The 15,666-nt window shown below is 36.2% G+C and overlaps 1 protein-coding gene across 3 annotated transcripts in view; it reads right to left on the bottom strand.

Moving 5' to 3' along the window:
- DEUP1 (deuterosome assembly protein 1) overlaps nt 1-15,049 on the bottom strand; it is a 46,273-nt gene extending 31,224 nt beyond the window's left edge. Inside the window, exons 1-4 of one of the 3 annotated variants that reach the window (XM_017738204.1) lie at nt 14,962-15,049; nt 9,552-9,723; nt 8,125-8,220; nt 2,802-2,936 (exon numbers count right to left, since the gene is read on the bottom strand). In XM_017738204.1, coding sequence (XP_017593693.1) covers nt 2,802-2,936; nt 8,125-8,220; nt 9,552-9,723; nt 14,962-15,005 — 447 coding nt within the window. In that variant the 5' untranslated portion in view covers nt 15,006-15,049. The remainder of the gene's footprint in view (nt 1-2,801; nt 2,937-8,124; nt 8,221-9,551; nt 9,724-14,961) is intronic. The other 2 variants (XM_008636773.2, XM_017738203.1) reach the window with 2 other exon arrangements.
- Between the last annotated feature and the right edge of the window lie 617 nt (nt 15,050-15,666).

Below are 15,666 nucleotides of genomic sequence, written 5' to 3'. Positions count from 1 at the left end.
CTGAAAGACAGCAAAACAAATCTAGTAAGCATAGGGAAAATATTTGTCTTCCTCAATCTAAAGAATTTTATAATGTGTCATTATGAGAAAAACCTAGTTTTTTAATTAATACATAATCTTTTCATAATTTTGGAACAAAGTTAAAAAAGAAGAACAATTCTATAAACCAGTCATCCCCACCAGAAAAAGTCCAGTCTTAAGGGCTATTCATCTGAGAAAAATGAGTGGTAAACATAATAATTGAATAAAAACTATAAAATAAGATATTAGAGTTACTACCATAATACACAAATTTTATTGGATGGCAGTTCCTGTGACTTTAAAGTTGTATTAGCATTGAGCAGGGTTATCAGCAGGGAATCAAACCCTTAATATTCAGACACAAAGTTCTTGCTTTTTGCCTTTTTTTTTAAATGGGACAGCAGCTACATTGAATAAATTTCACTTCTTGCTCTCTTTAAAATTGCTGCTTCAGGTTCTGAATTTACCTAGTTGAAGCAAAAAACTGTGTAAGAAATTCATTATATTAGAATTATCTAGTACTGTTTTTGTATTTGCACTTACATTCATATTTATAGTGTATTTGAATTTGCTTTTAACTCATGCCAGACCTTATATGTTCAGAAATACATTTTAAAGGCAATATCTTACAAAATAAGCAGAACTTAGTTACTAGAGCTGTTGCTCTTTTAGTCTGAAAATTCAGCAAAATAACAGTATACTGCTTTAAACTAATGGAAATGGTGTTCCAAAAAGACAGATGATGTTTTATAATTAAGCTAAACTGGCATATTCCCCAAATCTAAAAAAATAAGGTGTTTTTTTGCTACTGAAACAAAACAGAATATTTCTCAGCATAGATTAATACAAATCTTCTTTGATAGCTTTCCTAATGTCTGCTTTGGCATTTAAAACAATAAACACCTTCTTATTTTATAAAACATGATACAAATGAAATTTCAGACTACTTAATGAGGACTGCAGGTTCAAGGCTTTACTAAAGCACTGCTGAGCTTAGTAGATTTTCACCACAGTAATTATTTCCTGAATACTCAAATTTGCTGAATATATTCCAAGCACTCATTTTTCATACTGCATAATTAATCAAATTATAGCATTGTCTTACATTATTTTCACATTTTAATCTTGAGTAAGGTTATTCTCAAATTAGCTGACAGTAGTGATAAATTTAGCCAGTGATAGATGTACAACCCATCTATTCTTGTAGTAGCTGATGTTGGCAGCTATGCTACAGTCCAAAGCATTGTAGCTTTTCTGATGGTGAGAACTTCCATGTGGAAGAGACAGCCAACATCCCAACTGTAGAGTTGGGATGTGTCTAGGATCTCTACGTAGATACAGGCACCTGGAGGTCGCAGAAGTTAGTCCTGTATCTTACAGAATAACATAAAAGGCAAGTCCAAAATACAGATCTTAAGACCCTGCTTAATTTGGGTTAAAGTAGGAAATTACCTAAAATCTACTAGAGCTGAATTTCTTGATTGCAAAGTTCTCAAAGCCCAAATCATCTCCATCATAAATCTACATGATAAACATGTAAGTCTTCCCAATGCTTAGCAGCTGGGCAAGCAGCTCCCATATCAACTGGTACCACTCTCCTTGCTTTTGCACCCAGTCCAGTAAGCACTTGGAGCACACACTACTTTATTATGCTCTTCACAAAGATGGACAGACAAAATACGAATTTTGTGATCCTCCTATGCTTAATCAGATTACTGGTTTGACTGTTCTTCCCATAAGTGGAGGACTCAGTGTAAAAATCTTTTAAGACAGAATCTGAAGCATAATCTTCCCATGTTAGTTTTCTACCTAACAACAAATGTTATTTTACAACAGGCTCCAGAATTCTTCCTTTTGAAGCTGTTTCACTTAGCTCAGGATATCAGGAAATTTATTGGACAGGTAAAAAAGAATCAGCAAAAACTAGCATACCTAGAGATTATATTGCTCAGTTCTAAGAAATAATACTGGATATCAGTTTCTGCCCCAGTGAATGCAGCCAGAGGAGCATTTGGAAAGAAGACACCACTTGCAGGTGTACTCTCTACATGCCAGTTTTCTGTCTTGCCTAGCTTTCCTGTTGGTCCAATAAATATTTGATTATTCTGCAGATCATAAAGTAACCTCTGAGAAGGCAAGGCTGGGAATTATGAACAAAAATCAGTGTCTCCTTGTATCCAAGAATAAGTCCACTAAAATCCAGCCTGTGTCCAAAGAGATAAGGAATATGATTGAATCCTGTCCTCAGCATCTATTATCTAGTCCCCCAGTCAGTATGCTGGATTCTGTACAATGTATTTTTAAGTGCCTAATCCTTCCTCATGCATTGCCGAGGGAAATCAGGCACTGAGGTGAAAGTCATGGATTGCCTCAGGCACACAGGTGCTGACAAGACGTATGTGTAACAAGCAGTTTTCCAATCCTAAATCCTTCTTTCTATGTAGCCCAATGTGGTCAAGGTTGTCCTGAGGTCTATAAAACTTGAATTAATGGTAGGTGTTATGTGACAGTATCCTGCATATGTACAAGCTCTCATGCCTCAAGAGATGGTGTTATCCAGTATTCATCTTTTCATTAGGAAAACAGTAAAATTTATTCATAGTTACACTTACAAAAAAAATTGGTATTAATTAATATTTAAACTAACAAGTGTTCTTGCCAAAGCAAGACAATTATATAATTTTTGTAGAATTATGAGCAAACTAAAGCTTACAATTTTAAATAAAAAATTAGTTATAGAGGCATATTAAAATTAAAATATAGCAACAAAGTATTCTTACCTCCAGTTTCACATATAAATTCCTTGGGTCAGATGATGTTTCCAGGTTTTCCTCACATTTTTCTCTACTTTCGAGCTTTTTTTGTTTTAACAGATGTGACTGTAGCTTTTCATAACTATGTGTCAACTTTGAGAACTGAAAACGAAAATACAACATGTAGAGTCTATCAAAGATGACCACATGGCCAAAGTTTTCTTTAAACTAGAATCACTAATTGCAGCTTTAGCATTCTAAATGTTTAATCAATGTAACAAAAAATCAATTAATAAAGTTAAAATCAATTAATAAAATTATCTCAGACGAACAAGACTAAGCTCTCACATAAATGCTAACTAACTGTTCAAATGGTTTCATTTGACAGATACTTGATTCTGCTACAGCTCTGCATGACACTGTCACCCACAGAGTCATTTCCTCTACAGTGTTCATATGGGATGTTCTATACTTGTTTACTGCCATCTTGTGTTGACATTTTTAAAGGGTGCTTCACTAGTCAGAGTGAAAGATAATCATTAATGCACATTAAACTTGCGTGTTTCTTCCTTATATGAAAATTGTTGAAATGTTATGTGTGTGATGATTGCACTCTTCTGGTACCACTGGATCTCAGAATTAGACACTAAATAGACAACAGACACTGCCTACTGGCCTCACCCAGAAAGGAGTCGGAGGCAGAGAAGGTACCAGGAAAAGGACCAGCCTCTCCAGAAAACCAGCCAGTTTTCACGTTCACTACACTGCACAAACAAAGGGTCTGTCTAGTGCCTGTTAACAGATTGGATAAAGGAAACTGATATTGTTTGATAGGAATATGTACATTTGGTTTTGGGAAAAAAAAATGCAAACCCAAGGATATTGACAAAGGAAACACTAAAAATATGGTCTTGAGGAAGGTTGAGTGAAAGAACTTTGGGAAGAATACTGTGTAGAAAAGAAGCTTTCAACTATAAACACTGATCATGTCTCTTGTTGTTTAGTTCCTTTAAATTTAAGGATATATGACTTTAAAAAATCTGACTCTCACATAAAGATCTTTGTACACCCAAACAAAATCCATGAAATCTCATATTTTTGTTAACAGCTCAAAGTGAACTACTGTTTGGAAATGGAATGGAATCCTATTGAGTCAACACTGAGTGAGCAATTGAGGTCTGTGCAGATAAGAAACATGGCCAAAGAAGTCCAGAAAAGATACAGAACAGAAAAAAGTTTAAAAATAGTCTGGAAATGTCCTAGACATATTTAAGATGAACTTGAGAATCATAATATGGGACAGCAAAAACTAATTGAAAACATGATAAGACAGATTGTCCAGGACTAGAAAGTTTCTTGATATGGAGAGGCCCAGGCATAGATTTGAGCAACTTGGAATGTCTGAATAGCAATTCTGTAACATGGGCATACAGAGCTGAGTTATCACCTTCAAAACCAAATCAAACGTCTTGCAGTGAAGCTGCCTATATTTGAAATTGACTTTGCCAGAGAACACAGTTAAGACAAAATATTTAAAATAAGTCAGAGTATCCAGGCTCAAACAACATGGAACTCACTGACCTTGGAAGAAAGCTATCCTTTCTCAAATAACAGTTTTGCTCTTGAATATATTATGGCATATGTGAACTGCCTGGGAAGAGCAAATTCAGATAAGACAGGTATTAGAATGTTTATGCTGAAAAGGCTAGGAAATACAGGATCCAACAATTCAGTAAATCAGTCTAAAATGGAACAGAGAGGCCAAAATAAGAAAATTTAGTTTGAGAATTAGATATTTAATGACGGTAGGATATTAAAGGCAAATTATAGTCTGGATGTTATCATGATTGGAAATTAGACTAAAAGCCAAAAATCCTTCCATTTAATGCCAGATATTTGCTTTAAAAGGTCCAAGTTGTTCTATTTGTGTGTCGTACATGTTAAAATAAAAAAAAAAAAAAAGAGGTATTTTTGTGAGTTCTGGGATAGAATCCAGCTAAGTTTAGATTTCTGAAAGTTAGACATACAAACCTGAGATACTCTGCATCAGAAAAATCTGCCTGTAAATGCTGAGTCATTTCAGCTATCTTAAATTCTTCTCATACACTGACATGAATTGTATTCTGGGAGTGTCCATTTCTTTCTGTTGATTCTAAAGGGAGCCTGGGGTAGCTCAGCTGTAGCTTTTAAATGTCTAAATGAGGAAATTAGTTGCAAAGCCATTAGAGCAATGGTATGGATCCTTGTTCTTTTGCTGAGAGATTTCCATCACTTTCAAAGTGAGAATAACTACTAGACATTAATTAAAAAAAAAAAAAAGAAAAGAAAAAGAAGGATCAAAGTAATAAAGATGAACCCCAAAAGTTTTTGCGATTTAATTATGACAAAATGTTGCACATTTGAATGAATGCAACAGTGTGGCACAGGAGTTTCAGGTTACATACCAGGAATTATTTCCCTAATACAAGAAAAATATAGGTTTTACTGCATTCAACAGGCACACAATCAATTCAGAGGGAATACTGCTCATTAAACAGCTAGTTTTAGCAGTACCAAGGGTAAAAAGCACACAGGACCACAGAAAAGAAATTTGTTCTGAATAGCCCAGCATTCTGATTGCTAGAAAAAGTGATCCTTAAAATTTCTATCAAGATTAGGAAGGAACAAATCTTGGGAGGGATTTTAAGAATACGTCTGTAGAGAGAGATACAACGCTATTGGTAAATGGTAACACAACTCGTGCAAAGTGAAATTGTAACTCGTAAGATGATACAGTTTAGAAAGGTGGTATAACTTCCAAGTGAGAACAAGAACCCAAAGAAGGGAATCAAAGGAGATAAGGCAAAGAGTAGTATTGTCACAGAAGGTCTATATTTTCGATATGAATTTGGGTATCTGAGGATTGGGGACATTAAAGCCATTCCATTGCAGACACTGCAGCACTGTAGGTAGTTCAGGAAAGAAACTCAATAAGGAAATGTGGTAAAAGAGGAGCAGAGTGGGACAGGCCTACTGTCTAGCATAGGCGCTAGGAATTGTTCTGACAGGCAGACTTTTGTTTATCGCATAGAGAATCAAGGCAGGCCCCTTAACATAACCATTTAGCAGTTTTCTTTTTCAGTCAAGGTGAACTAGGTGGATATTTCCCAAAGAACTATGGTTTGGTCAAAGGAGAGGAGTGGGGACTGGAAAATAAAATGCAAACAGCATCAGTGCTGGAACCTTTAGAAAAATAAATAAGATGACTGAGAGAGAACTAAATGTTTAGAGACATGGATTGGGAAAATGATGTATATTCTTAAGAGCTAGAAATCCAAACTTCTTTCATAAAGATAGAAAAAGAAGCAATCAAGAAACTCAAAGAGAGGTTAAGTGGTCTGAGTGGTAACTGCAAAGGAGACTTTGGGCAAGAAATATAACCAGGTTTAAAGAGAAAAGCTTGTAGGTTAGAAAATGTCAGATTCTTTAAAAAAATAAGAGAAAACAGGTTGCATTTGCCCATGAAAATGATCTGTAGGATAATTAAAAACTCCAAAATAAAAATATTTATGAAAAATGGCCTGAAGTTTCAATTTCAGAAGGTTCAATTTCAGTAAAAATCTTAGCAACATGTAACATAAACCAAATCATTTTTAGCATGGGATAAAAAAAATAATTAATTGAAAAATACTGCAGCAAATCTTATAAAGAAAAGAGAGATCTACTATATTTTTGAGGATAGTTCTGCCTTGCTAAAGATACCTTACTACTTATACATAAAATGTCACACTCTTTTTCATTGTGTGATGTTTATCTTCTCAATAATCATGCTAAGATGATGCTTTTCTGTAATTTTTGTAAATGATAAACCAGCTTTTATTTCTAGCTACTTTCCCAAATGATTAAAAGTGTTAATTATTAAACAGCCAAAGCATTCACTGCCTATTTACAGAACTGTTTTCCAAATCTGTTCTCATGTGTAAAAGAAAACATAAATTAAAGACAACATAACATTAAAAATAAGTAATACATTTATTCATTTGATGGACTCAGGTGGTACTATCACTTCTAAATGAAAATAATGATATCCAATTTATGCAATCCAACATTATTATATGTGTGGTGACTGGAAATTCTGAATTATAACACTACGTCTCTGGTAGGAGAATCCAGTGAAGGGAACAGAAAAGTAGCAGGAAAAACAATGCAGAGTTGTGTTAGTTGTTGTTAGTTGCTAAAATCTGAGAAACAGAATCAACTCAAGTTTGCTAAGAATTTAGATTCATGATTGAAGTAGAAAATACTGAAGAAACAAAAACGCAGGTGCAGAGCCAACACAGCCAAACTGAATCATAAAACCATAGAATGGTTTGGGTTGAAAGTGACCTTAAAAGATCATCTAGTCCAACTCCCCTGTGATAAACAGGGAGACCTTCCATTAGACTGGCTTGCTCTAAGCCCTATCCAGTCTGGCCTTGAACACTTCCAGGAATAGGGCGTCCACAGCTTCTCTGGGCAACCTGTTCCAATGTCTCTCCACCCTCACTGAAAAAAATAATAAATTGTTCCTCAGATACAGTCTAAATCTGCACTCTTCCAGTTTAAAACCCTTGTCCTTTCTCTCAGCCTGTCTCCACATGAGAGATGATCCAGCCCCTCTGATCTTTGTGGCCTCCTCTTGACTCGTTCCAACAGGTCCAAGTCTTTCTTGTACTGGGGACCCCAGAGCTGGACACAGCACTGCAGGCGGGGCCTCACCAGAGCAGAAGAGAGGGGGACAACAACCTTCACCTCAATCTGTTGGCCATATTTCTTTTTATGCAGCCCAGGATACAACTGGCTTTCTGGGCTGCAAGCTCGCTCTGAAATAAATAAAGCCAGAACAAACTCCCAATATCATTACTGCGGGTTACTCCAGTTTTGACACAATGGAAATCGATACCTTATGAAAAGCTATCAGGCCACTTTAACAGTCAAGTAAATCAGAGAAACTAAAGCCAGAAAAAAAAGTAGAGTGAAGACATGATAAGCACAGTATAAATCTTAAAATTCCTAAAGTACATCAGAGTCACATTAGCATGAATCCAATTACTTATTTTATTCCTTCACCAAGGCTTTAGTTTATAAGTCTGAAGTTAGGAAATAGTATCTGTCTTCATAACAGATGTCACATCCACATCAAAATCCATCCAAAGAGTTTGGACATGACAGTGCATAAATTCTAATGAAGCCTGGTAGGAATCTGTAGTCATCATCATCTGTATGACAGGATTCATCCTTCCCAAATCCATAATGGCATATCTATACAATTTGGCATGCATAAGTTTTTTATACTGCAATCACAAAATAATGAAACTGACATTTGTCTTACTTGAGATTTCAGTGCTTGAAGCTGAGTTTCATAACTCTGAGCCATTTCATATTTAGTTTTCTGTAAGTTTTCCAATTCTTGTTGAAGTAGTCCCACCTACAGTTAAAATAAGCATTCAAATGTACCTTTTCTGACGTTTCAAAATACGTAATTTTTGGGAAAGTAATTTGAAACTTTGAAAGAAGACCACTGCTTTAAGGAGGGATCTTAAAAATAAATATTAATTCAGTGAGTTGATAATAAAACTGGATACCACAAACCCAGATTGTGTTAACATCAAAGCAGGGATTTTATAGTAAAAAGTCACATTGCATGCTGATGGTATGATAATGATAATATTGTACAAGTCTGTCATGAAAGACCATTTTTGAAAGCCTTTTTAACCCAACTATGCTGTTCCACACTGTGAAAATTTTCCTTGAATGGCTTATAAAATGGTACAAGTTACCTTCCACTATTTATGTACAAATTACCAGAAGACACTGTAGACTCATCTCAGCTCCCTAAGTGCTCTTTGAGATATCATGAATTGAGTTTCACAGAGACCTGAGAAATATGACAGAGTGCATGCATGGCATCTGTGCTTTTCTGGAGGGGCAGTTGGAAGCTTGGTAGAATATGCTAAAATATTTCAAATAATGTCTCTGTACAGGCAAATAAATTGATGCTTTGAGGATGGGCTATCTGAATTCTTCTCTTGGTTCCTCTGACCGCAGAGACTAAGGGCAAGTTCCTAATTGCTCATTAGGGAGAGTCACTCCATTTCCAAAACTCCCACTGGCAATTTAGCCACCTAGCTCACACAACAATGCCCTCATATAAACACCTAAATTCAGCCGGCTTGAACTAGAACTGAATGCCATGCAAAGATTTCTTGATGCTTCTGAATGAATATTCAGCAAAAAAGACTGTGAAGTATAGAAAACATCCGGTACACTGGGGCTTTAAGTTTCATAAGAAAGTCTTAGTAGTAATACATTTTGAATCTTCACAACGAATAAAATTATCATACAATGACAGTATATCATGTAAAATGTTAAAAGTCAGGTATATACAGGAGTAACAAAGACATAATTTTGGGAACCTTTTTGAACTTCATTCTTCCATTTGAAATTTCTGATGAAATGAGAAGTGCTGGCATTTAGAAAAAACATCAAATTATCTTTTTACAGCTAACCCAAGAATATTTGATGTAGACTTCAGGGAAATAGAAGAAATATGAGATTTTCAATGACATTTTTACAATCACTTCTCAGAACAGAAGCACACTTTAAAACAAAACACTAAGGAAAATTAGTGACCTTTAAGGGGTGTTTGGTATTTTTACATGATAGAACAAACAGTCTCCTTATAGGGAGTTTAAAGCATACTAATAAGAAACTACCAGAATAAATACTTTCTTTATAGAATGTGATATTCTTAAATACCTCTTGACCTTTTTGATCCAGTTTGCTTTGGGCACTTGCTAATTCTTGGTCCTGGATATCCATCTTTGCTTCCAAAGTTCTCATCTTTCTTTCCCATTCTACTTGCTTTCTGTTTACCATGATGTCAATTTGATGCACTAATTCCTGAAGTTCAGCTTCACATGGAGAAGCTCTAAAAACATAAAGAGATTTATTTTTTCAAATAAAGAATAAGGGAGAAAACAAATTTTTATTTACATTGCTACAATTCTATTTTAATTGTGATTGAACTAACCACTTTTCAACAACAGAAAGAAAGAAATGGGAAAGTTAAATGATGCCTTCAAATGTAGGTGGAACCTCACTTCATCTATCTTGAGTTTGCCTCCATGGTCAACTTTTGACTGAACTAAACTGAAAAAACAGCTCCTTAATGTGGATATGGGTTTATCACAAATCTTTTATTTGGTGCTTAAATTGTGCATATCCCTTGTTTTGGTAATTATTACAGGAAATGTAAGCTAATTTGTTAGATTTGTAATATCATAATTAAAACTCAGCATGATTTTTTACATTAAATTCTTCAAAACTTCTTTTACATCCACAAATCCTTGAAACTGTAACAGTATCAATGTTAAGCTTGGAAAGGCTTTTTAAACGCACACATGAATCTTAATGACTTTTTAATGTTAAAACTGTTGGCAATGCTGTTTTGAAATTTAATATGAATCATAGGATGACAATACCCTAAGTGCAAGCAAGTGATGTACATCTCTCAAAACAAAAACACCCCCCTCCAAGTGCCTGGAACCCATCTCAAAAGTAGCATTAATGATGAGCAAACTTTGCTCCCCTCTAGGTGGAATATAAAATGGGATTTTGAAAACAGAAGATAAAGTGATACCAAATCAGGACTACCTTTTCCTTGTTACTGCTGTAGGGACCTGTGCACTTCCAGCCTCATGTAATGTCATTGTGGCAGCACTTTGGTGAACCACCAGCAGTGACTCAGCTATGTGATCTTAGCCTTCAGGAATAGGTACTTTCTTTATTGTGTGTCACATGGATAATCTAAGCATTGTTATGCGGGTAAGAACGCAACTTCTAGCCTAGATTATCAGAATACTCTTTCAGATCCACCATGGTTGACACCTTTCACTCTTAAATTTCCACATGTGGCTCTTTCAGATCTTCCTGCACCAAGCAAATTCTGCATTTGTTGCTAAAAAATTTTCTCTTAACAGTTCTTACATGCTTCTTGAACCTAGAGCCATCATTATATAAAAGGGAGTTGTTGAAAGAAAAATCCATTCTGAAAGAGCTCCTCAGTCTATCTTCACTTTCTCTAATCCTTACCTGGATCCTCTAAGCACACTTGCAGCTGCAACAGGAAATCTGTATGTGAAGTTGTAGATTGCTGCTGCTCTTCTACTACCAAAACTACTCTGCACCAAGGCTCTGGTATTGAACACAGATCTGCAGTCACCCCCACCCACTAGCAGAGAGGTGCTACTTGCTGCAGTAACAGTTGTTTTAGTCTATTAGTGTTTTGAGAAGAGTGCTAATTAGCCCCCTCAAAATATGGCCAAATGTATGGCACCACAGTTATGAGAGTTCATTTTGATCACTGGATGTGGAATGCAGTGATTTCTTTTGTTCAATAAGACATCATGTAAACAAACACTCAAAGAACAAATTTTCTCATGAGCAAAGAAGTATGCATGGGTTTTTTTACTCATATGGATTCAGCATTCCCACTTTGCTGAAAGCATACATCAAATGGATTCATCATACAGGGAAGTAATGAATTGTACTTCAGAAAGTGGCAGCTACTTTTTTTGTTAATTTACTTTGAAACAGCTCAAAACACTTAAAATTATCTCATTTCAAAGTGGTGTAGGCAAGCTCTTAGTCTTCTTTTATTCTGTCTCCATATAAGCGAAAATAGAGATGATTCATATTTTACTGTCATTAATAACTATTTTTCTTCATGTAAAACTAAATGTTTCCAAATTTAGGCAAACAAAAATCCAGATAAAAAGTTTTACCGCCTCCAGGCCTTTTTCTTTATCACAAACGATTTTTGTACTAGTTAAACCTTTCTAGCTCTATTTAGTCATCTTTTGCTTTGGAGTTCTGCACAGGTCTGTATTTTTCTGATTGTTTCCTAACAGACATAGAAAGAATGTTATTGTCCATACACTCTAGAATACAGTTGTTATTTAAAAACAGATGTTTTAAGAAATGTTTGGTTCATACTGTCTTGACTTCATACCCTCTTCCCTTATTATTTACATTTGCTCACAAATAGGAAAATAAATATGGCCCTATTTATGCAAACACAAGTAAAACCTATGCAGTTAATAAATATTTCCATCTTACATAGTATATGAATTAGGTTTTGGTAATTAACCCAGCTTCTACAGTCAATATTCATTTTATTATTGCAAAACTTGCTCTAAAAGTAAGAAGTATATAAACCAGTTTGTGTCTGTCATTCCATTTGATAAGTGGCCTACGCAATGGGAATTGCAATCTCAGGGCATCATACAAGGGATTGGAGGTACCCAAATTGCAAAGCAGTCCAAACACACCATCCAAATTGAAGGTCCTGAAGGACAAATAGCGACACTTCGTCCGTATGTCCTAGACACCAAATTCACCCTGTGGGGAAGGGATGCCATGTCTCAGTGGGGAACAAAAATTGATATCACGCCTAGACATCAAAATTTTCCCTTGCAGGCCACTGAAGCAGAGTGCCACCCACATAAATTAAATTGGAAAACAGATGAACCCGTGTGGGTTAACCAGTGGTCGTTAAAAAAAGAAAACTTAGAGGCACTCAAAACATTAGTGGCTGAACAATTGGCTAAAGGAAATATAGTTCCAACTAACAGCCCATGGAACACACCCGTGTTTGTAATACAAAAACCGGGAAAGAACAAATATAGGCTACTCCAAGATCTTAGAGAAGTTAATAAGGTTATTGAAGACATGGGACCCCTTCAACCAGGTATGCCATCACCTTCAATGCTCCCACAACATTGGCATTTAGCTGTTCTTGACATCAAAGATTGCTTCTTTCATATTCCACTCCACCCTGCAGATGCCCCCCGATTTGCATTTTCTGTACCATCTCTTAATCGTGAAACTCCCATGGAACGTTATCATTGGCTTGTGCTTCCCCAAGGTATGAAAAATTCCCCAACTCTCTGCCAAGAGTATATTGCTAAAATTCTATCTCCCATCCGTGCCAAAGCAGAGAAAGCCATCATCCTGCATTACATGGATGATGTGCTGGTGTGTGCTCCCAATAATCAGTATCTCGAGCAGACACTTAACATGGTGGTTGAGGCCCTAGAGGCCAAGGGCTTTGAATTACAACCAGAAAAAATGCAGAGAACAAGCCCTTGGAAATACCTCGGACTCAAAATCACAGAAACCTCTATCACCCCAACACCTGTCACCATTAATAATAACCCAAAAACATTAGAGGAAGTGCAACAGATCTGTGGGACACTGAAGTATTTAAGGTCCTGGTTAGGACTCACCACAGAGGATGTAGCTCCTATTGCAAACCTAGTAAAAGGGGAAGGCGGTCCAGCATCCCCTAGATCCCTGACAGAAGAGGCAAGGCAGTCTCTCAAAAAGGTGCAAGAGCTCATTTCCACCAGACAAGCACACAGGTATCAGCCCTCCCTACCCTTTAAGCTTGTCATTCTAGGGAAGGTACCACGCTTTCATGGCCTCATATTTCAGTGGGACAAAGAGCAGAAGGAACCCCTCATCATAATTGAATGGGTATTCCTTCCACTCCAACCTCCTAAAACCATCACACAGCCACAAGAACTAATGGCAAAAATTAAGGCTGCTCGAGGCTTTCTAAGGCATTGAAATACAAGCGCTAGCCGGTATAAAGCTGAAAAGATACCTTCCGCACCAGTTGTGATATAATAGTACATTAGAATCTTCTACCCCAAAGCTCCATTCGAAGAACTACACCTAATTAATTAACAATTTTCAGCCATACAGAATCATACACATCTGTGGATGGACAATTTGTGATTTATGAGTCCTTGCAGGTGGAATGTAATTGTCATGATTTCCATCCACCATTACTCAGCCATTTTCCCAAAATTTAAAGGCACTGCATTATCCCTGGAATACTGTCAGCATAAACTGACATAGTTTCCTTTCATTGACTGTGTATCCTAAACGACTCTTCCAGATACTTTGTATAGCTAATGGAAATAACTAACTAGCAAGAATTCTGGCTTATGATGGGACAACTCCCTCTAGATTCATCTGCAATAGCAGAAATAGAAATTTCATATATGTTGATTAAAGTAGAGGCAAGAAAGAATCTTGAATTTTTTAAATAGGCTTCTGACTTGTAGCCAAAGAACAGCAATATCTTAGGGGTTTTCTAATTCAAGCTTTTATATGGCTACTAAGCAAAAAAAAAAAAGGTGCCACACTGATCAGAATATTTTACTGCAGCAATTTTTATCTGTCATGAAAACTGCATGCATTATTCTTCAGTACAACAGAGCACACTTTTAAATCCCATTGAAAACTTTCTTGCTCTTTTATTTTAAGGAATACTTTTATGCTTAATGTGCATCGTATCACCTTGTATTGTTTCTTGGTAATAATAACAGAATAAACTGGTTTATTTGAAAAACAATTTGTAAGTTTACTTACAAATTATGATGCATAAATATTCTGTTTAAGTCATTATATGGGGAAGTACTTCTTATATTTGTAGGTTCCTTGAAGATACTGGATGGGATGAGGTCCTCCATCAAATCTTACCCATGTTCTCACTTCTTTAGAAAGACTTTATGCTAACATATTAACTAAATAATAACATATTTTTTTAGATTAACATTAGAAAAACTAAACTTGGATTATGTAAAAATAAGAAAGGATTATGTGTTGCTATGATAAGTGCACTTAATACTTGGGTACAACTGTTGTAGTTATTATCTGTGCAAAATAAGTGTAGGGCTTTAGCAATGAATAGCCTTGTATTCAAGATTCTTAATGTTTCAAGAGCTGTGATATGTAAGTTTATACTGCTGTAGCCTAGCAACTGCAAGTACTTTTAAAAAAAAAGTTTGAAACAGCATTTCTTAACATCTTAATAAACCCCACATAGCTTTCATTCCCCACCTCCCCACTCTTGTTCAGGTATGAATATTTAAAAAATTTAAATAACTAACAGAAACAGTGAGTAGAGTACTAGCTAAAGCAGTAAGATGTGTTGTCTTAATTATCAGCAACTTCTCCAGTTTGCATGGAAAGCAGAAGAAATAGAGAATCAAGTTTGCTTCCAAAATCATTAATATTTTGTTTCACATTTTTAATAAACCTACATAATTCAATTCCATCATATATGCAACTCCCAAGACAGCAAGTCATTACGTACTTAGTCACAGCTTGTTCCTGGAACACTTGTAAATCCTCCTCCATGATACTGATTGTCGTTTTAACCTGTTAAAACACCAAAAATCAAGTAATTCAGATTCTTAAATGCATTCATTTACCTAGCCAAGTAGTGCAAACTGGATAGTTCTATGCTTTCCTTTCACATTATGTAATTTTCTCATTGCAAACAACAAGGACAGGGGAGTGCAGCTCTAATTACAGGCTGGAATGGGTGACAAATACTTCTGGAGTAAGGTGAGCTCTCTGACAGCAGTTCTTGCACTTGGTGCAGCACTGAGATACCAGAGGTGGTGCTGAGCTTGAGCCTAGCCCTGCATCTCCACATGTAAGTTTGTTTTGGATCATTCGCTGTTGTGTGATGTCAATGATTTGCAAAGACACTCTGAAGCACGTGAATCTAAATTTGCCATAGATCCATGGCTGCGTTCATCAAACATTTGTAACTTCGCATACCGTGATTAACCTCCACCCAGGCTATAGCTGCTCTCAAGCATAATTTTGGATTCCTATTGACTAGTCACTCCCTTGCCTGGCAGATGCAGTCTTAGACACACAGCCCTCAAATACCTCGGCAGGCAGAGGAAGATCAGAACAAGGCTATTGCTCGGACCAGTCCAGTCCTGTGGATCCAGCAGGACACAAGGATGCGGGGGCATGCCTGACTGCATGCAAGAACATTATGGGT

Source organism: Corvus brachyrhynchos, unplaced genomic scaffold (genome assembly GCF_000691975.1).
Source record: "Corvus brachyrhynchos isolate BGI_N302 unplaced genomic scaffold, ASM69197v1 scaffold117, whole genome shotgun sequence".
In the NCBI taxonomy this organism is placed as follows: Eukaryota; Metazoa; Chordata; class Aves; order Passeriformes; family Corvidae; genus Corvus; species Corvus brachyrhynchos.
Note: the sequence above shows the minus strand (reverse complement) of the source record. Positions and strands in the feature narration are given on the sequence as shown.